Here is a 20,263-nt window from a genome sequence, read left to right as displayed (position 1 = left end):
AAAACAGATAGCCATACTATGAAATACTCTAATTAGAGAAGATGGCTCTTTAAATAGGTAATTAATCTGACACTAATCAATCCAAAGATATCATTCACCTGAGCAAGTGGTGGAAGAATCTTCTTGCATATTTGCTGATTTGGTCTCTATATTCCAATATAGTTGAATCCAGGAGTGGTCTTGTTGGAGCATAGAAGGTTCCAAGGCTTGCCTCAAGCTGTGCTGTGGAATTCAAACACAGCAGCACTAAAACAAGTGAAATTCCTTCAGTTACAACAGAATACTCATGTTTGCAGTCAGGCAGGTTTTGCAAACTTGGATGAAATGTGAGCTTTTTGTAGGAAGGATGAAATTAAAATATGACAGCTGGTACAAAAACAAACCTGTGTATAAACTTTCACTTGAGGCAAAGCTGACAATGACTCTAAGCAACAAAAAGCTGTCAAAGCTGAAAAAATCCATAATGAACCAACCTCTCACCACAAATGGGTAATTAAAACAGTGACTCATCAAAGTAACACAGTTTGAACTAGTATTTCCAGTAAAATCAACTCACAGTGTACTCAACATTTACACTCTTTAGCTGAAAGGAGAAAACTAACCTTTCCGCATTGGGGAATTGAAATCAGTATTAGAAATGTTCAAAAAATAATATAAATTAGAATAGCCTTATTGGAGTAATATCTTGCTCTATTAAAATTTTAAAGAAATGGTGAAAGTTCCTATAACTTCCCTAAATCCTGTCGTAAACAATAAGATTGTTGGTTTTGTCCAAGTGTGAAAGCTGACACCCCTGGGAGGGGTGACATGCTAATCTGCTCTCTGTCAACTGACACCTTCGTAGGAAAGAAGGATCAGAGAGCAGGTTTTGATAAACCAGAGGGACAGAGATTGGGAGAAAAAGGCACATATTGCCTACTTCACAATTTTACCAAGACACGCCTATGGGGTTGTGTTTCCTCCCAGAAATACCTGGAAATTATATAATTACCATAATGGCAAGAGTATGAGTATGTATGAGAACACAACAGTTCACAGTAAGACTCCACTGATTTTTATGCTACTAGCACTGGGTCAAATAAACAATTCCTTATTTAGCAAAACTCTTTCGTTTTAGGCTTATTTGGGTTTGAAAGTATTAAATACCTCATCAGAGTAATTGCTATGGACTTGGCTAAGCTGTTAGCAATTTCTTTTTTTTCATCTCAAATCTAGACAGTAAAGTAAGGTGAACTTTAGGGGTATTTCCTTTCAAAGCAGCAGTCAATTTAGATTAAAATTGAATACAGCAATGAATTGTGAAAACAAGCCAGATTCTCTTGCCGTCGCTTGTTTTCTTGACAGCATGTTTCGCACATCTGAAATGTTCGAGAGGCTACATGGAATACTGGTTAACTCCCAGCACAGTTATAGATTCATTAGATAGCCCAGCTTGATGTTTAAGGCAGAAATGAAGATCTCAAAGATAACCACAACACAGCTACAAAGAGCTCACTGGGTTCCACTAATAAAAGGAAAACAAATTACCATGTCAAATTTGTTAGATTCAGAGAGAATAAATCTCAATAGAGGAAAATTCTGAATATTTTAGAAATGCGTTTTGCAGTTACTTGGGGGAAAAATGCATATACCTACTTAAAATTTACATATTCTGATATCCCAGCATCATGCAAGCATTTTATTCTAATAGCCTAGTATCATATAAGCTTTTGTGTGTGTGTGTGTGTGTGTGTGTGAGTGAAGAAGATTGTCCCTGACCTAACATCCGTTGCCAATCACCCTCTTTGTGCTTAAGGAAGATTGTGCCTGAGCTAACATCTGTGCCAATCTTCCTCTATTTTATATGTGGGATGCGACCACAGCATGGCTTGATGAGTGGCATGCAGGTCCACGCCCAAGATCTGAACTCACCAACCCTGGGCCACTGCCGATGCAGAGCATATGAACTTAACCACTACACCACCGGGCTGGCCCCTAGTACAAGCTTTTTATTTCCCTATCTCGCCCCTACAGTTCCTTGAAATATCCTTTATTAAGGCAAGAATCTGATAATGCCCATTTGTGAATTTCCTAATAATCTGTCTTACAACACAGAAATCTTACAATACAAATTCACTAAGATGCTAGCAATTTCTCAGTGTCCTGAGAGTCAATATCTTCTCTTCTCCATGTTTCTTCAACTCTAAATTTAGGGTCTTTTGTATAGATTGTGTGTACTATAACAGGCTTCCTTTAAGGACTCTGCTTCTTTTTTTTTTTTCTACTATGTACCCAATCTTGAGAATGTACCAATACTAGGAAATAATTACTTGAGATAACTGCAGGCAGAAATATTACAGTAATACCTAGTACCCTAAAATTTTGAAGTTAGACTCTTCTTTTTATTTTTAACTAATATTCATCAAGTACATATTGTGGGCCAAGCATTGTGCTAGGCATTTTCTCATTGTAGAAGTACTGGAATCTCCATAGATAGGTTGAACTAGCTTAAAAAGGACATTCAATTAACATTACATAAACATTACTGTGGGCCTCCTATGAGTTGGGCCAAGTCCCATGATGCAAACTTCCTGAAGGAACATGTTCTTACTGATTATTCTTCTCTAAAATTACTAAAATAAAGGCTATGTACAGAATTCTATCGAAACAATCTGTTTACTTTGGGAAACATAAAGTGGAATAAGAAAATCTAAAATCAAGCAAAGAAAATAGTAGGGGAAAAAAGTTCTCGAGTAAAGATCTTTTGACGTATTTCCTGTTTTCCCTACCTTGTAAATTACCTAGGGACAGTTTCTCATTGTCCATGATATCCCACCATTAATGTCAGTGCTTATTGCAAAGATTTGAAATAAAGATGCAAATAGAAGAATGTTTAGGTGCAATTTACATTAAGTGAATAAATAACTCATAATAAAAACAACATATACTGGATAATTGGCAAATAGAAAAATTAATTTCATTATTGCATGTGGCACTTTTTTTTTTTTTTAACAGCATCTTATCTCTCTTTAACAATAAACATCTGAGATCATATGGGCAAAATTACGAACTGAGGGAAGGTAGGAAAATTCAAGCAGACAGAAAGGAGAGGTATCAGAACCACAAGTTAGAATGAAAACAAGAAGGAATAGCCTGGGCTGCAATTCTCATACACACAATTGTGGGAAGGACAATTGTCTGGACAAAGGATTGAGGTATGAGAGAAAAATTTATTGATATCTAAAGTGAAGGAGGAATAAAGATCTTTGGGGCCCTTTGTCTACCAGACCCTAGAGACTACATGAAATTCTTGATCAAAGTTTGAAATCTGAGCATATTCCACACAAGAACTTAGACCAAAAGGTACAATGACTGCATTGTGAGTTCCACCATAGGTATATACAGAAAATTTGTTCTTTATGTTGACAAATACTATACAGTAAGTACCGTATGGGCGTAATTATTTGATATCTGATCTTGTCAGTTTTAAATAGGGCATTAACATTTTTGTCTTTTAATCTCTAATTAAACATAACTCAAAAACATCCTCAAAAAATAACTGACTCAATCAAATGTACTTTATATATATACAAAACCCATTTATGAATTATAGTTCAAGTCTGACCTTCTCTCTCTGGAGTGAGCTTTTGTCTAAGAAGATGGTTTACAATGGCACTCATGCTGATAAAGCACTGGTGGCCCAGGGTGTCCCAGTTCATACTGCTCAGGATGTTTATCGCCTCACAGATCTCATCACAGTGAATGTACTGGAAGATGATGTCTACCAGGCCTAGCTGTCCTCGCGTGAAGATACCTGTCACAAAAAACGTAAAACCAAGTGAATCTTTTAAAAATAAAAAGTAGTATAGCACAAACAATTAACTTTTCCATAAAGGAAAAAACCAGTAATCATTTCTTACATTATGCTAGAAATGTGGGATTTTGGGGACCTAGAGTAATATTGCTTTGTGGTTAAATCTTCATTTTAAATACCACCTACCAACTCTGTCTAGCTTATGCTTATCATTCAGTCACATATTAACTAATTTAGACTCCACATAATCAAACTGCTTAGACTAAAAGTGAATAAAAATGAGAAGAATTTTTAGGTAGACCACAATAGCTAACCCTACATCTTTCATCAGTCATGTAGGTCTCTGTTGTATACCTTTAAAGACAGGGTTTTGATGCGAATACAATTCTTATTGACCAGCTTTATTAGCTTTAGGTTGCACTCAGCCCTATGTACTTGGGTGGGGAGTGGGGGGTACAAGTATCCATGACAAAAATGATGTGTCTATATAAATGCTTCTAAGTCTGTTCTTATTAATGAGTACTCTCAATTGATAGTTTCTTCATAGATACCACATATCAATTTATTTTAAATTGGCATTTAGAGATTATTCTCTTCTGTTAAAGAAATGATCAGCATTAATCCTGCTATTGATCCCCTTCATAACTAGTATTTGCTATAAAATATCTTGGTACAATATAAACACATTGTTTACCCTTTTAAATGAAAAAAGAAATCCATTTCTAATCTTAGAGGAGAAAGAGCACAAAACAAGGGGGGGGGGCATTCTGTTCTAGCTTTATTTTATCATCTTTTACATATTGCTTATCTCATTTGAAACTAACAATTTGATAAGGTACTAGGGCTTTTAAGCAGGTTATTATTTTTTAATCTTTTAAAAATGGCTGGCTGTAAAGTCTTTTTTCTTCAGCCAATGTTTACTGATTTCAGTGAGTTTACAAAAATTTCTCAGTACAAATAATTGCAAAGCTAAATGAGAAAATGTATGTGAAATTATTTGTAAGCTGTATAGTATATAAAATATTACTGCAATTCTTCTTTTCATTACTATCATCATCATCATCATTTAACTGGAATAGTTATAGGTTTCTGGATTTTAAAAGATATATTAGTTCATGAGAAAGATGCTGAAATTCTTCATACTAACTTCAAGTCACATCAAAATGAGAACTTGTGCTATATCTAACAGGACTCAACTTGATAGGGAATCTGGGGAATTGCCTTGACTACACTAAGCAATGAGACATCATTAGTCTTTTTGTGTTGGGACAACCAATGAATGCTACTGTTCAAAAGGCTTCATGAGGCTGCAGTCAAGCACTTGGAAGTCCTCATAAATCAGGGTGTTTTCTTGGCAGTAAATCTTAATGTGTGGGAACTTTGCGTGAAAACGAAAATATCTGACATTTGTTGACTCTATCCCCTATGCAATACTTCTAGCAAAGAAAGAACTGATTTGTTGAGAAGACTAACATATAATCATAATCAAATTGTGCAAAAGGTCATAAAGAGAAAATCTTTAAAGGCAGCCAAAGAAAAAGGACATATAACATATAGAGAAACAAAGATATGAATAATTACAAACTTTGCTTCTGAAATTATGCAAGCCAGAAGACAACAGCACAGCATTTTTCAAATGCTGAGAGAGAAAAATGAATTAGCCTAGAATTCTATCCCTTTATAATAAAGAGTTGAAAATTCCTGAAGATAACAATCTTAAACATACCTAATAATAGAGCTCTGAAATAATAAAGCCAAAACTGACAGAACTAAAAGGAAAAAAAGTCAAATCTACAATTACTGTTGGAGATTTCAGCACTTCTCTCTTGCTGTTGAGAGAACATGTAACTAGAACATCAGTAAAAATAGAAAATACTTGAAAAACACTATCAATGAATTTGACCTAACTGACATTTATAAAACACTTCACTCAACAACAGCAGAATACACATTCTTTTTAAGTGCACACAGAACATCAACCAAGAGGGTACATATTCTGGGTGATAAAACAAGTCTCAATAAATTTAAGTATCTTGAAATCATACAGAGTGAGTCCCCTGACTCACCCTTAATTAAATTAGATTAGATATCAATATAGAAAGATATCTGGAAAATCTCCAAATATTTAGAAATTAAGCAACATTCTTCTAAATAACCTATGGATCAAAGAAGAAATCACAATGTAAATTAGAAAATATTTGGAATGAATAAAAATTAAAATATAACATCAAAATGTGTGAGATGTAGCTATAGCAGTACTTAGAGGGAAATTTCTAGCTTTAAATGTTTCAATTAGAAAAGAAGAAAGGTCTAAAATCAACAATCCAAGCTTCCACATTAAGAACCTAGGGAAAGAAGAGCAAATTAGAACCAAAGTAAATAGAAGGAAGGAAATAAGAAAAATAATAAATAGACCAAAGAACAAAAATAAACACAAAATAGAGAAAATTAATGAACTCAAAAGTTGGTTCTTTGAAATGATAAGTAAAATTGACTAATCTTTGCCTAATTTGAGAAAAAAACAGAAGACATAACTTACCAATATGAGGAATAATCACTACAGAACTACGGACATTAAAAATAATATGAATAACTTTATACAGATAACTATAACTTAAATGAAATGGATTCCTTGAAAGACCCAAACTATCAAAGCTCCTTCAAGAAGGAACAGATAACCTGAGTGACCCTATATTATTTAAATTTGACTTCGTAGTTTAAAAACCTTTACAGATACACATACATACACACAACCTACATGTCCAGATGCCTTCACTGGTGAAATCTCTCAAACATTAAAAGAAGAAATCATATCAACTCTACACAATTCAAAATATAAGAGGAGGGAATACTTCCCAACTCATTTCATGATGCTGGCATTACACTGATAGCAAAAATGACGAAGACATTACAGGAAAAGAAAAAGAAAAAGAAAACTACAGACCAAGATCTCCCATAAACAGAAACAAAAATGCTTAACAAAATATTAGCAAATCCAGCAATATATTAAAAAGATAATACATTATGAACAAGAGAAATTTACCCCACAAATGCAAGGTTGCTGAAACATCTGAAAACTAATCAATATAATTCACCATATGACCAGAAAAAACATATAATCATTTCAATAGATGCAGAAAAGCACTGGAAAAAATGCAACGTCCACTCAAGATAACATATCTCAGCAGACTAGGAATAGAAGGGGACTTCCTCAACTTAATAACCTCATACCTATAATGAAAGACTAAATGCTTTCCACCGAAGATCAGAAACAAAGCATGGATGTCCTCTCTTGCCACTTCTATTAAATATTGTACTGAAGGTCCTAGCTAGTATAGTAAGGGAAGAAAAAAAATAAAAGGGATATAAGTTGGATACGAAGATGTAAAACTTTTTAATTGCAGTTGTCATAGTCATCTATGTAGAAAACCTTAAGGAATATACAAAGAAAGTTACTACAACTAAGAAATGAATTTAACAGGGTTGCAGGAGACATGGTCAATATTTTAAAATTTTATTTCTATAGAATCCCAATGAACAATTAAGAATTATAATTAAAAATACCATTTACAATAGCATCCAAAAACATGAACAAAATATGTACAAGTTCTTTACACTTAAAACTATAAAATACTACTGAGAGGAAATTAAAGAAAACCTGAATAAATGGGGAGAGATACTGTGTTCATAGATCAGGAGACTCAATATTGTGAAACTGTCTTTCTAACCCAAATTGATCTGTAGATTCAACATAATCCCAATCAAAATCTCATCAGGTGTTTTTGTAGAAACTGACAAATCAGTTTTAAAATTTATATAGAAATTCAAAGGATCTAGAATAGCCAAAACAATTTTGAAAAAGAAAAACAAAGTTGGAAGACTAACAGTATCTGATTTTGACACTTACTATGAAATCACAGTAATTAAGACAGTGTGCTACTCACTTAAGTATAGACATATTGATCAGTGGAAGAGAAGAGGTCTATTCATAGACACACACACACAGGGTCAAGGTGACTCAATGGAGAAAGGATATTCTTTCCAACAACTCGTGCTGGAACAATTGAATATTCATGTTAAAATATTAATTTCAACTCATACTTCACACCATATGCAAAAAAAAATAACTTGAAATAGACCATAAACCTAATTTTAAGAGCCAAAAACCATAAAACTGCTAGAAGAAAGGATTAGACAAAGATTTCTTAGATAGGACAGAAAAAGCACAAGTCATAAAGAAATTTAAGAATTGGAGTTCATTAAAATTAAAACTTCTGCTACCCGAAACACACTGTTAAGAAAATGAAAAGGTAAACTAAAGACCAAAAAAAATATTCAAAATACTAGTATCTTACAAAGGATTTGTATTCAGAATATATAAAACCTCTTACAACTCAATAATAAATAAACAATCCAATTAAACTTGGACAAAAGACTTGATATACTTCATCAGAGAAGATATATGACAAATACACACATTAAAAGATGCTCAACTCCAATAGACATCAGGGAAATGCAAATTAACACACTAGACACCCACTGGAATGGTTAAAATTAAAAAGACCATTAATACCAAGTATTAGTGAGAATGTGGAGCAACTGGAACTCCAAAATAGTCAGTTTCTTCTTAAATTAAACCTACACTTAGCATATGGCTCAGCCATTCTACTCCTAGGTTTTTCCCAATAGAAATTAAAATATATGTCCATACAAAGACTTGTACATGAAAGTACATAGCATTTTTAGTGATTTTAGCTTAAATCTAGAAACATCCCAAATGTCCTCAACATGCAAAAAGATATTCAAGTTGTGGTTTATCTATATAATGGAATACTACTCAGTAATATAAAGGAAAATTTACAGATATACACACCAATATGGAAGATTCTCACAGATTAATGCTGAGTGAAAGCAGCAAGACACAAAAAGAGTACCTATTTTATGAGTCCATTTCTATGAAATTCTAGAAAAAGCAAATCCAATCTGTGATGATAGAAAGCAGATCAATGCTCTTTAGCTTTGAGGGAGCAAAAGAGCTTGAGAGAATTTTGAAGGGCGATAGAAATGTCTATATCTTGATTGCGGTGGCAATCATGAGGATATAAAGGTGTCAAAATTCATTGAACTGTACATTTAAAATGGGTGTATTTTATTTTATATAAATTATACCTCAATAAATTTGATTTAAAAATCTATCATCACTCTAGTTTGAAGAAAGCAGAATGCTGTCAGGAATAGCAGTCCATTTCAAATGATATGAGATCCAATTTTAAGATGACTAGGCATCTAATAGAGTATCTGATACTTCTTTCCAGCAATAAATTACCACCAGTTACCACCTGGGTAATGTATAATATTTAAATAACTCGTTCAAAATAAATCTTTTGAAGAAAACATACTCCTTACAGAAGTTCTAGGAAAAAAATCATACTACTTGTTTTTTAGACAGAATGACAGTCACACATGCACACAAACATGTTGCCTGTGATTTTCAAAGTCCTATGAGAGAGAAGAAGTTAGCTTTAATCATTTCTAGTATAATATTATCACTTGAACATTGAATCTTTTCCTAACTTTGTAGGCTCTGTGAGAGCATTGTGGGGGCACTCCAGGTAGATGGAATACTATCAACACCACCATGGGAAGGAGGTAGTGTGAGAGCACGTGCCACGATTGAGGAGCTACACTAATGCACCACAGCTGGGGAGTTGAAGCCTGAGAAGCAGACAAGGGCTTATTAACCACTGAAGGACTTCCAGCTGGAGAATCCATGACCAATTCTGCATTGTTAGATTACTCTGGTGGCAGTTCAGGGGAATAATTGGGGGGTGGGATGGGAAGATTGGAAGGCAGAAGATTACAGACAGAGGCCCATTACTTGATCATGGTAAAATAGGGAGGGTCTAGATTAAGGTAATGACAGCAAGGCTGAATAAATTGAGGTGTTTTGACAGTATTTAGAAGGCAGAATTGATGGGATTTGGTCACTGATTGAATATGGCAACAGGGGTCAGGGAGGATTCTAAGATGACTTCTGACTTGGGATTCCATCTGAATAACTGCACCATCCACCAAAATGGAAAACACAAGAGAAGCAGGTTTGGGAAGAAAGACAATGACTTCATGTCTGTACATAATGAGTCTGAGGCATCTGTGAACATCCAAGGGGAGATATCCAGTAAGCCAGGTGGATGTGAGTCAGGAGTGGTGGGGTGCTGAAGTCAGAGATGGGATAGTGAAATTAAAAATAAACTCAATCTGGCACAGGCCCTGTGGCCGAGTGGTTTAAGTTCGTGTGCTCTGCTTTGCTGGCCCAGGGTGCTCCAGTTCGCATCCTGGGCCTGGACCTACACACCGCTCATCAAGCCATGCTGTGGTGGCATCCCACATGGAAGAGCTAGAATGACATATAATTAGGATATACAACTACATACTGGGGCTTTGAGGAGAAAAAAATAAAATAAAATAAACTCAATCTGTGTAAAATGGTAGGAGGGGTAAATACGGAGTCTTAGAGAGCCTCAACATTTTCATGAGTAAGCAGAAGAACATTAAAAAAGTGATGAAAAGTTGCATCTGGGGTCATAGAAGGCAAGAGCAATGAGAGATCTATGATGGTAGAAGTGGTCAGCAACTATCAAATGCTGAAAAGTCATCAAGTAACATAAGAGAAATATATATATATCAAGTAGGAAGTCACTGGTGACCTTTCCAAGAGCAGTTCCAGGAGAACACTGAAGACATGAGCCAGAACATGGTGCTCTGAGGAGTGAATGGGAAGTGAAGAACAAAGAAAGTCATGCTCTCTATTTCAATGAATTTGACTATGAAACGAGGGTGAATATTTGATAAATAACAGAGGGAAAACAATTTTAAGGAGGGCTGTTTGTTTGTTTTACGATGTGGCTTGAGCCTATTATCTGCTGATGTAGCAAGATTCACGGGGGGAGTGACAACAAAGTAAAGGCGTCAAAGGGAATGTTGTGGGGTCCAGAGTGGAACTAGTGGTGGAACTAGTCTTGGACAAGAGGAAGGGCTCCTTTTCCATTGAATTGAGAAGGAAAGATTTATGTCCATGTGGATAAGTGGTTAGTTGGTCAGGTGGGTGGGTGGGTAGATGGGTGGTGAGGAGAAGATAAACTTAATGAAGTGCCAATTTAAAGGTGAGATTCTCTGATGAGGGTGCAGGGAGCTGATAATGTGAGTTTAAAGACAGCAGTGAAGGTTGGAAAAGGTACTGATAAGAATGGAAAAGCTTTAATATCTCAGTAGTATAATTAGGGACTCCTCTTTTTAAAATTAATCTCAGTCCCTATATGTGGAAATATGGGCTAATGACCATCAGGTAAAGAAATTCTGATTATATACTGCCTTATATAAAACAGTACCTCTTGGCTTCCATGTGGGAAGATGACAATGCTAGCTCCCTCCTGAGGAAGACATGTTCTTGCCATTCTTCTAATAACAGCGGTGATGGCCTTTTAATCCCCAATCCATTTGTGCGATGATTATAAGAATTTAGAACAGAAGTTCTAGCCTTGGAGCAGAGTTTTCCTTCAACATTACACTAACTGACCTATTCTAAGAATCAGACTCCAAAACTCTTAGCATATTGGCACCAGCCACTGCCACGTTTACATATGACAGCACTCTATTTTAAACTATGATCTATCTCAGCTTCTTAAATTATAAGCTACACCTTTCATGTCAAATTTTCCAGACTTGCATAACAAGCATATGAAAAAAATCCTCATAAATGCTCCCTAGTGAGGAAACTGCACATGCAACTACCTGTTTATATATGCAGTAACTTGAATTATACATGAAAATTCCACATGGATGCCCAGAATCAGCACTGTGTTAATTCAAGAAGTATATTAAAATTTTTGGATGTATTTAGTAGCAGATCCTAAGAAAAATCTGTTCTTTAAACAGGGTTTTCTTTAAAAAAAAAAAACAAAAAACAAAGATCTGTTAGTTGGAATCTACTGTTTCAAGGAATATACTCTTCCTAAGAAAAATAAATAACCTATAATAAACATTAATCTTATAATACATTTAAGAAATTCTGGGAAACTTCCTATTTAGATCTTTTAAAGAGCCTGTAAGACTGTAAAATTTCCCTATCCTATGAAACTTGAGTCATATTAAAAATAAAATTTAAATGATAAATGTCAGTTGCAGAAGTTATCACCTTTTCATTTGAAAGCTTGACTTCTATTGGATAATTCTCTTCCAAGAGACCTTCTTGGGAAAAAGAGGTGACAGCCAACTCATTGCCTAATTGATTTAGGAACAGTGCCCAGGGAGACAGTCCAATTAAGTTTACAAGCTGGCAATTAGCAGGAAGCCCTATAAATCCCTACACTGAGAGCCTGTTTACTTTAGTAAGAAGGCAAATGTGCTAGAGATAGGAAGAGAAAGCTGTGCTTTTTGCAAAGCTGTTGTGAATAGGCCCACAAGGGAAGGCTGAAGAAAAGCTAGGTATACGTGGGCAGACAGCCTTCTGTTTGACAGGTAAGCGGGTAATTTATAGGGAGGATGTGTGTGTGTGCGTGTGTGTTTTAACAGATATGCAAAACATCTAACATCCACTTTAATGAGTGTTGCGTATGGAGACATACAACTGTTAAACATGTAGTCCGGCAAAGTAGAACTAGATTATCTCATAACAAATGAGATTCCAAACTTTTTTTCTTGGACAATATTAACATTATGAATAGACTTAGTTGCATTTTTATGATGGAGAAAGAAAATAACCCTTGCGTTATATCCATCATATCTTTCAGGTTAATCAAGTCATTTTCACTGGATTTATTTCATGTGTTCCATTTCAGAGGCAAGTAGATCCATAAAAAAATTAAGTAAACCGACAGTTATTTAACAAACACTACGTCTTTAAAAACTTAACTTTGTACCACAGAGCCAAAACTTCCTGTAAGAAGTTTTAAAAATGTATTTATTTTTCTATGTTTTCAAGTAGCAGTAATGTGCATTAACTAAAATCTGTTTTTTTAAATGTAAGTGAGGTTTTCTCAAGAATGTTAAATTGTACAAAACTACTTAAAGAATACTATATATTTCAGGGCATAGCTAGTAATGAAAAACTACAAAAAAATAAATCATAATAAAATTTTGTTTTAAAGTTTCCTTTTTGAAATGGGCTACATTAATATATATTTTTCATACTATTGATAAACGCTTTTGAAAATTTTTATCTAAAAGGGAAACAAAAGAAGTTATACATATATCTTTAGCAAATTCTAACTAAACATTTGCTTTCCCTTCTTTTAAAATACTTGTTTTACACTATTCCAATCTGGGAAGCAATGGACACCTATAATCTAAAATTATTCTATTTTATTTTTTTTTTTTGAGGAAGATTAGCCCTGAGCTAACATCTGCCACCAATCCTCCTCTTTTTGCTGACAAAGATGGGCCGTGAGCTAACATCTGTGCCCATCTTCCTCTATTGTACGCGAGACGTCTGCCACAGCATGGCTTGACAAGCAGTGTGCATAGGTCCGCACCCAGGATCCAAACCAGCGAACCCTGAGCCACCAAAGCAGAATGCGTGAACTTAACCACTGTGCCACTGGGCTGGCCCCTAAAATAATTTTAATTAAAAAAGTATCATATTCTTACAATACAGAATTTTATTAATGGATATAAAAATACTTTTAAAATTTCTTAAGGAGTTTTTTTAGTAGACGGTTTACTTTGGAAAGTCTCAAATGTGAAAAGTTCAGGCTTTTTATTCATCACAAAGGATAATTAGTGTAATTTCCAAATTCTTCAATATCTAATCTTCCTTGACATTTAAAAAATCATCCACAAAGCTTTCTTAAGGAAACTATATGAAATGTTTGAAAGGCAAGCATATTTAGGGGATGACAAACAGAAAATCTACATTCCGACAATAGTTTTATTATCTTAATTATGATGTCACCATCATAAACACTTTAATTTACTTACTCACCAATTTCCTTGACTTACCAAGTTTAAAGAGAAGTACACCCAAAGGTCCTCTGTCAAACCTGAGGAAGAGGAGATCATAGATGTCCCCACTGTCAGGCTTCTGAGAAACAACCTGAGGAGCTATCCACTGCATTTGAACAAGACCGCTGGAAAGATCAAAGAATTTATTGAATTGCAGAGTCTCCCCGGGTGAGCGGTCTTCAGCCAAAAGCTGGATGTTAATAGGGGACAGAGCCATATCAAAAATTTGCAGCTCCCCTTGGTTGCTGCCAACTAGCAGAATGGAGCCAGTTGGGTGGCAGCATATTAATGAAGGCAAAAGTTCAGCCTGGGCTAAGAGAGTCACTCTACGGTGAGTTTCATAAAGAATTAGTGAAGAATCTTCACAGCCCAGAATCAGTTTGTCTTCAGTAACATTCCTGCAGCAGCTAATGGCCTTTGATCTTAGTGGTATTCTGGTGACTGATACACAATGGATTTTATTCCGAACATATTCATAGATGCAGCTGTCAGCCATGGGCTCTTTGTCTACACTGATGGAGCGCTCCACTGTCAACACCTGATAAGGCTGTTTGGTGCCAAAGCGAACATCCAGTGGATCCCATTCTGTGCGGACAGAACTCAGAACCTGTAAGAAATGTATCAAGTGTGTTCACATAGACCTTGGTTTTTCTTCAGTTGTCACACATAGGCCTGCATATTAATCCAGCATCCTGTTGTTGTTATCACCTTAAACATCAATAACATATAAGTATGTATGTGTGGTGTATATAAATCTCACATAGAATACATATATAAATATATATAGCACAGCTGCAGAGATTAAACTATAAGATTTTAACTTTAACATTTTGTTTCACAAAGTCTGTAAATAAGACAAATTTGTCTCACAATTTATAAAAACTAATAAGGTGGGCTTTTAGTAAAATAATATGATTAGCAGAATATCTAAAAAGTCAGAAGTTTGATTTTTAACAGGATGAATAAAGAACTTTAAACAATTTAGCTAATCTCCTCCCCAATTCTAAAATTATGGATAAATTACTGACCAGAAATAAATTTCTAATTAGTAGGGCAGGATAGGCAAAGGAACAAACTTTAGAACTCTGTTAACGGTTTTGTAGAAATATTTTACTATCAGAAAGGATATGTAGGGTTGTTAAGTTGACAAATGACCAACAGAAAGAAAGAATAATATAACGCACCGGTTTTAAAATAAAACAATTAAGACCTAGTAAGTATATGACTTGTCAATACTGATGAAGTAAAATTTTAAAAGCATCTTTGGTATAAAAAGGAAAGGCTACAAGAAACATCCAGGCAGAAGAAAAAAGAAATAAAATAATAGGCCCTTCATTTTATTCATATGTAAATGTCAGAGGCCAAGAACCTGGAGAGTGGTATTAAAGAGGGTATTTTCTAACACTTTGTCAAAAACTTCAAAATCAGGTGTAGAACATTAAAAAACACATTTCCACACATATGATAAAATTTCATAGAACTACACACACACACAAATTGCATGTAAAATCTGATGAAATCCAACTAAGGCCTATATCTGAGTTAAGAATTTCGTTCTGTGATCATTTTCTAGGATTTGACAATGTACTGTGGTAATGTAAGATGTTATCACTGGGGCAAACTGGGGGAAAAGTACAGGAAAGGAAATCATTTTTAGAAATTTTAGCAATTATTTTAGCAGTTTTTTGAAAGTCAAACTATTTGAAAATTAAAAGTTATTTTTTTTAAAAAAGCACATACAGCTATCAGAAAGGATCTGTAGGGTTGTTAAGTTGACAAATGACCAACAGAAAGAAAGAATGATATAACACACACACATATTTACAGCTATGTTACATAGTGCTGGCTTGGAGAGGGGATGGGGGGTGATGTGAATTGTTTTAAAAATCCATCCTATACGTCACGATCAAACTAATCTCCTAAACTAAATGTTTTTCTCATACTCCCATGTTCAAACCCTTCATTGGCTACTTACTGACTAATGAATTAAATTTTTATTCCTCTGCCTGGAATGCAAAACCCTGTAGGACCCATATCCAACTCCTTCCCTCCCTCACACTCTCTTTCCTGCTTTTTTTCCTTTATTGTCTAATAAATATTTGAGTATGAGCTATAATTGCCAGGCATTGGTCTTGGGTCCTAGGGAGACAGCAGTAAGTGCTCACCCTCAGAGAACATACACTCTAATGGCTGAAGGTAAGGCAACAATTCACAAGCAAACATACACATAGGATATTAATGATCCTATTTATGTACTTCCTAAGTACTATGAAGAAAAGTAAAGCAAAGTAAGGGGAATGGGGAGTGGCAGGAGTGTGTAGGGGCAATAGAGACATGAGGACACGCCTCTCTGATAAAGGTGATGGGAAGAAGTGAAGGGTGAGCCATGCAGCTGTCTGGGAGAAGAGAGCTCCAGGCAGAGGAAACAAACAGCCTGAGGTGGCGCTCTTGGCCTGGTCAAGGAACAGCAGAGACCAACAAGGCTAGAGGAGAGGGAGGAAGAAAGCAGTAGGAATTGGGGGAAGGGAACAGATTATGTAGTAGCTTGTAGTCCACTGTAGGGACTTTGGCTTTTTATCTAAATGAGATGAGAAGCCATAAGCAAAGGAGGAACATGATCTGACTTGCAAAATCTAGTGTTATATCCTGCAGTCTCCCTTCATTACTCTATTCTGAGTTCAAACTAAACCCTGTGCTGCCATTTTCCCATCTCTATAACTTGTTACATTAATTAAACAAGGAGGCCATTAGACTGATAGAGCTCTAATGCTTTGGGAGCCTACATAAGCAAACCAAAATCTATGCCTGTAAATGCCTCAAATTTACAAAATCAAAACACTAAGGATAACCAATCACAAACAGCCAACCAGGCTTTAAGCTATAGCCAATCAAATAATTTTCTTTCTTTGTTTCTGCACTTTCTCTATATAAGTCTTTCCCCTGGCTCCTGTTGGCCTAGTGCTCCTAACCACTTCCAGTTTGGCACTGCCCAAGTGGAATAGATTTTTGCTCAAACTCACTCTTAAAATTTTTAATATGCCTCAGTTTATCTTTTAACAACTTCACTGATGTCCTTTTCCTGAAATCCACACTCTTCACCCAAATAGACTCAGTTTTTCCTACCAACCGTACTTACCCTTGAAGAACTAGACCAAACGCTATCCCAGTTTCTGGATTCCTTCCAGCTGAACGGCATCCTTCCTTCGATCTCATCTCCATACCCCCTTCCCAACCCCAACTTGGCCAATGACACTCTTGTGACATTTGACCTTTTATTTACTTTTGATATTTGGTCATATGTACTTATTTTCACTGTACACTTAAAAAAATAAACTGTCTCATCTATTTTACTGTTAGCTATCTAGTAGCTGTCTTCCCAGCTAAATGGCTGAAATTCATTTAAGGGAGGAAAATGTCTTGCATGGCATAATTAAAGATACCATAAGGGGCTGGCCCCATGGCCGAGTGGTTGTGTTGGCGCACTCCGCTTCTACGGCCCAGGGTTTCGCCAGTTCGGATCCTGGGCACGGACATGGTACCGCTCATCAGGCCTTGCTGAGGCAGCGTCCCACATGTCACAGCGAGAAGGACCCACAACTAAAATATACAACTTTGTACTGGGGGGATTTGGGGGGGCGGGAAGATACTATAAAAGTTTAAAGATTAAAAAACACTTAAGTGTGCATAAATTTCAGTAAAGAGTAACTCCACCAATAATAAGCAGTAGCAAGAAAATAAGGTCCTGGGCTAATCACTTTTCATACATTGTTTTATTTAACCTTTTCAATACTCTAAAGTTAGGTATTACAATCTACATTCTAGAGGTAAGGAAAATGAGGGTCAGAGAGATGGTATAAATTGCCCTTGGTCCAAAAGTTAATAAGTGATAGAGCTGCAGTTTGAATCCAGGTCTGTTTGACTCTAAAAAAACCAAGGTCTCTGCAAGATACACTGCCTCATACACACAAGTAATTAATAAGTTTACACGAATGTACAAGCTCTTCCTCTATGTGATCAGAGGAAGGAATGAGAAGAACCACAGGGCATTAGGAACCTTAAGTGTTGGGGAGTGATCCCACAGAGAGGAGAAGAGTGAAAAAAAGGTAAAGGGACTGAAGAGACAAATGATGCAAATGACAGTGGAGCCTGTTAATCTTGGGGTGAGAAAGAAAGAAGCCTGTGCCACTTTTGTCAAGCAGTGAATAATATAGGCAACCCCACTTTGAATGACTCAGGACATTTGGAAGGCAAGGTTCTTAACAAGCTGACTTCTTTTAAAGATGCTTCATTCTTGGATTGAATTGTGCTGTATTGAAAATAAATAGTATACTTTGTAAATGTAAATGTAAAAATATCCCTAAAAACGAACCAAATAAAAACTAAACTATTTCCTCACAATATAAATTATACGAACACAAAACATTATTGCTAGTTTTTGCATCTGTTTCTGCAGAAGAAGATAGAAAACAAAACTTTAAGTTTCTTCTATGATGTATGGAATCTTTTGAAAGTAATATTATGTTATGAACAGGGTTAAGTTTATATGACTCTTAAAATATAATGAGATGACATTAGCATCAAAATCCAAAATACTTATGCTTAAAAGTATTTGACATAGTTAGGTTCAGAATTCCAACTTGGACCTGACTATACAACAGCCACAAGCAACACTGCACAGCAGCAGCACATACCAGGGTCTGACTCCTTATTCTGGCGATAGAGAGCTCTGGGATCTTGGGCAAGTTAATCTTTTGGAACTGTACTTTTCTTATCTGTAAAATGAGGATTTATTCACCTGTGTTGCAGGATTGCCATATGAATTAAAAATACTGTATCTAATATGCAGGGGACAGAGGAGCCCTCAATAAATAGTGGCTATTATTGTTGTTCCTGAAGAGAAAGTACTGGATTCTTTGGCATGGATAGCAGATTAAAAAGAATGAGAGAGATGATCCTAAATAAAATCAAAACTTGTTTATTTAGAATTCATGGCTAACACTTAAATAGTTGCAAACTATAAATGTGGAAGACAATTTTAAACATAGAAACGATGTGGCTTGGAAGTTAACGTTAAACTGATTTCATTTATTTATGATATTTGGCACTGTGCTTGGCATATGGTAATGGTTCAATAAACACTATTGGCTGAATACATTTCAAATATGACATACAAAGTTCATACTCAATTTCATGATTTTAAATTTATTTAAATTCATAATTATGTGATTTTTAAAGATAACCAATATTATTAGAATAAGAAAAACATTTAAGTCTATGCATATTATTTTATCTCAATGTAGACCAACCCTGAACAACACATACCATTGTTTTGAATGTTTTAAAATTTTATATAAATGTTCTTATACTGGATCATACTGTAATTCCTTTTTGTTCAACTTATTCTTTTGGGATTTAATCATATAGCTCTAGCTCCTTCATTTCAACTTCTGTACAGCATTTTACCCTCTGAATACACCACAAAATATGTTTTCATTCTCCTGTTAGTGGACTTTTAAATTGTTCTAATTTTTTTGCTATTACAAACAATGCTGCTACAAACACGACAGTATGTGTCTCCTTGTGCATGAGTGCCAGTTTTTCATAGTGGAGGGGACTCACAACTTCAATCACATTAGCTGTTTCTAATCTGCTCTCCATAGTGAGTTACTAATTTTTACTACTGTCCCATAAGCAGTAAATGAGAGTTTCCTCTTGTTTCGCATCTTTACTCATCTAAATATATCAACTAAAAACAAAATAGTAATAATTGCATTCAAATGGATACACCTCTTATTTTTAAAAGCTTTCAATGAAATGACATTTGTATACAAAATAAATATATAAATGTGTTATAAGCTTAGAAAAATGGACGTATCTACTAGAAAGTATAAACACTCCCTTATCCATATTTTTTGGTATGTGAAAGTTACCAACTTATATGTTTATATTAATAAAATCCTCCAAGCCACAGAAATATTCATTATAACAGTCAATACAATATATAAAAAAGTTATTTCATGAAAGAAAAGACAAATAGATCAATGGAACAGAATAGAGAGCCCAGAAATAGACCCAGACCCCAGATCAGCTGACTTTATCTGACAAAGGAGTAAAGGTGATTCAACAGAGAAAGGATAGTCTTTTCAACAAATAGTGCTGGAACAACTGGACATCCACGTGCAAATTCACGAATATAAACACAGGCCTTAAACCTTTCACAGAAAGTTCGTTCAAACTAAAAGTGTTATCATGACCATGAATATGGCATCCCTGATTCTGACATAGTGGCACTGGTAGCACTGTAGTTTTTGAATCTCTCTAAATCCCCACATGAAAGAGACAGTTCAACTAAATAGCAAAATCAAACACTCATGGATTAGATGAGGATTAAAAGAGAGAGAACACTGTATGTAATGAATATATGCTCCAATAACGTATGTAAACTGCAACTGTTTAAAAATGGAAGGAGGA

General features: G+C 35.2%; 1 protein-coding gene across 17 annotated transcripts in view; it reads right to left on the bottom strand.

Moving 5' to 3' along the window:
- Positions 1-20,263, bottom strand: part of WDPCP (WD repeat containing planar cell polarity effector) — a 390,746-nt gene that overhangs the window by 234,769 nt on the left and 135,714 nt on the right. For 12 of the 17 annotated variants that reach the window (XR_006529211.2, XM_070512033.1, XM_070512036.1 and 9 more), the window contains 3 exons: positions 13,790-14,399; positions 3,605-3,793; positions 99-246 (listed from right to left, as the gene is read on the bottom strand). Coding sequence is in view for 16 of the 17 variants with exons in the window: in XM_070512033.1 (XP_070368134.1) it covers positions 99-246; positions 3,605-3,793; positions 13,790-14,399 (947 nt within the window). In the remaining variant the exon portion in view is untranslated. The remainder of the gene's footprint in view (positions 1-98; positions 247-3,604; positions 3,794-13,789; positions 14,400-20,263) is intronic. The other 5 variants (XM_044772549.2, XM_070512039.1, XM_070512041.1 and 2 more) reach the window with 1 other exon arrangement.

This window comes from Equus asinus, chromosome 6, assembly GCF_041296235.1.
Source record: "Equus asinus isolate D_3611 breed Donkey chromosome 6, EquAss-T2T_v2, whole genome shotgun sequence".
NCBI classification, from domain to species: Eukaryota; Metazoa; Chordata; class Mammalia; order Perissodactyla; family Equidae; genus Equus; species Equus asinus.
The sequence above is the reverse complement of the archived record's forward strand: the minus strand, read 5'-3'. Positions and strand labels throughout refer to the sequence as shown.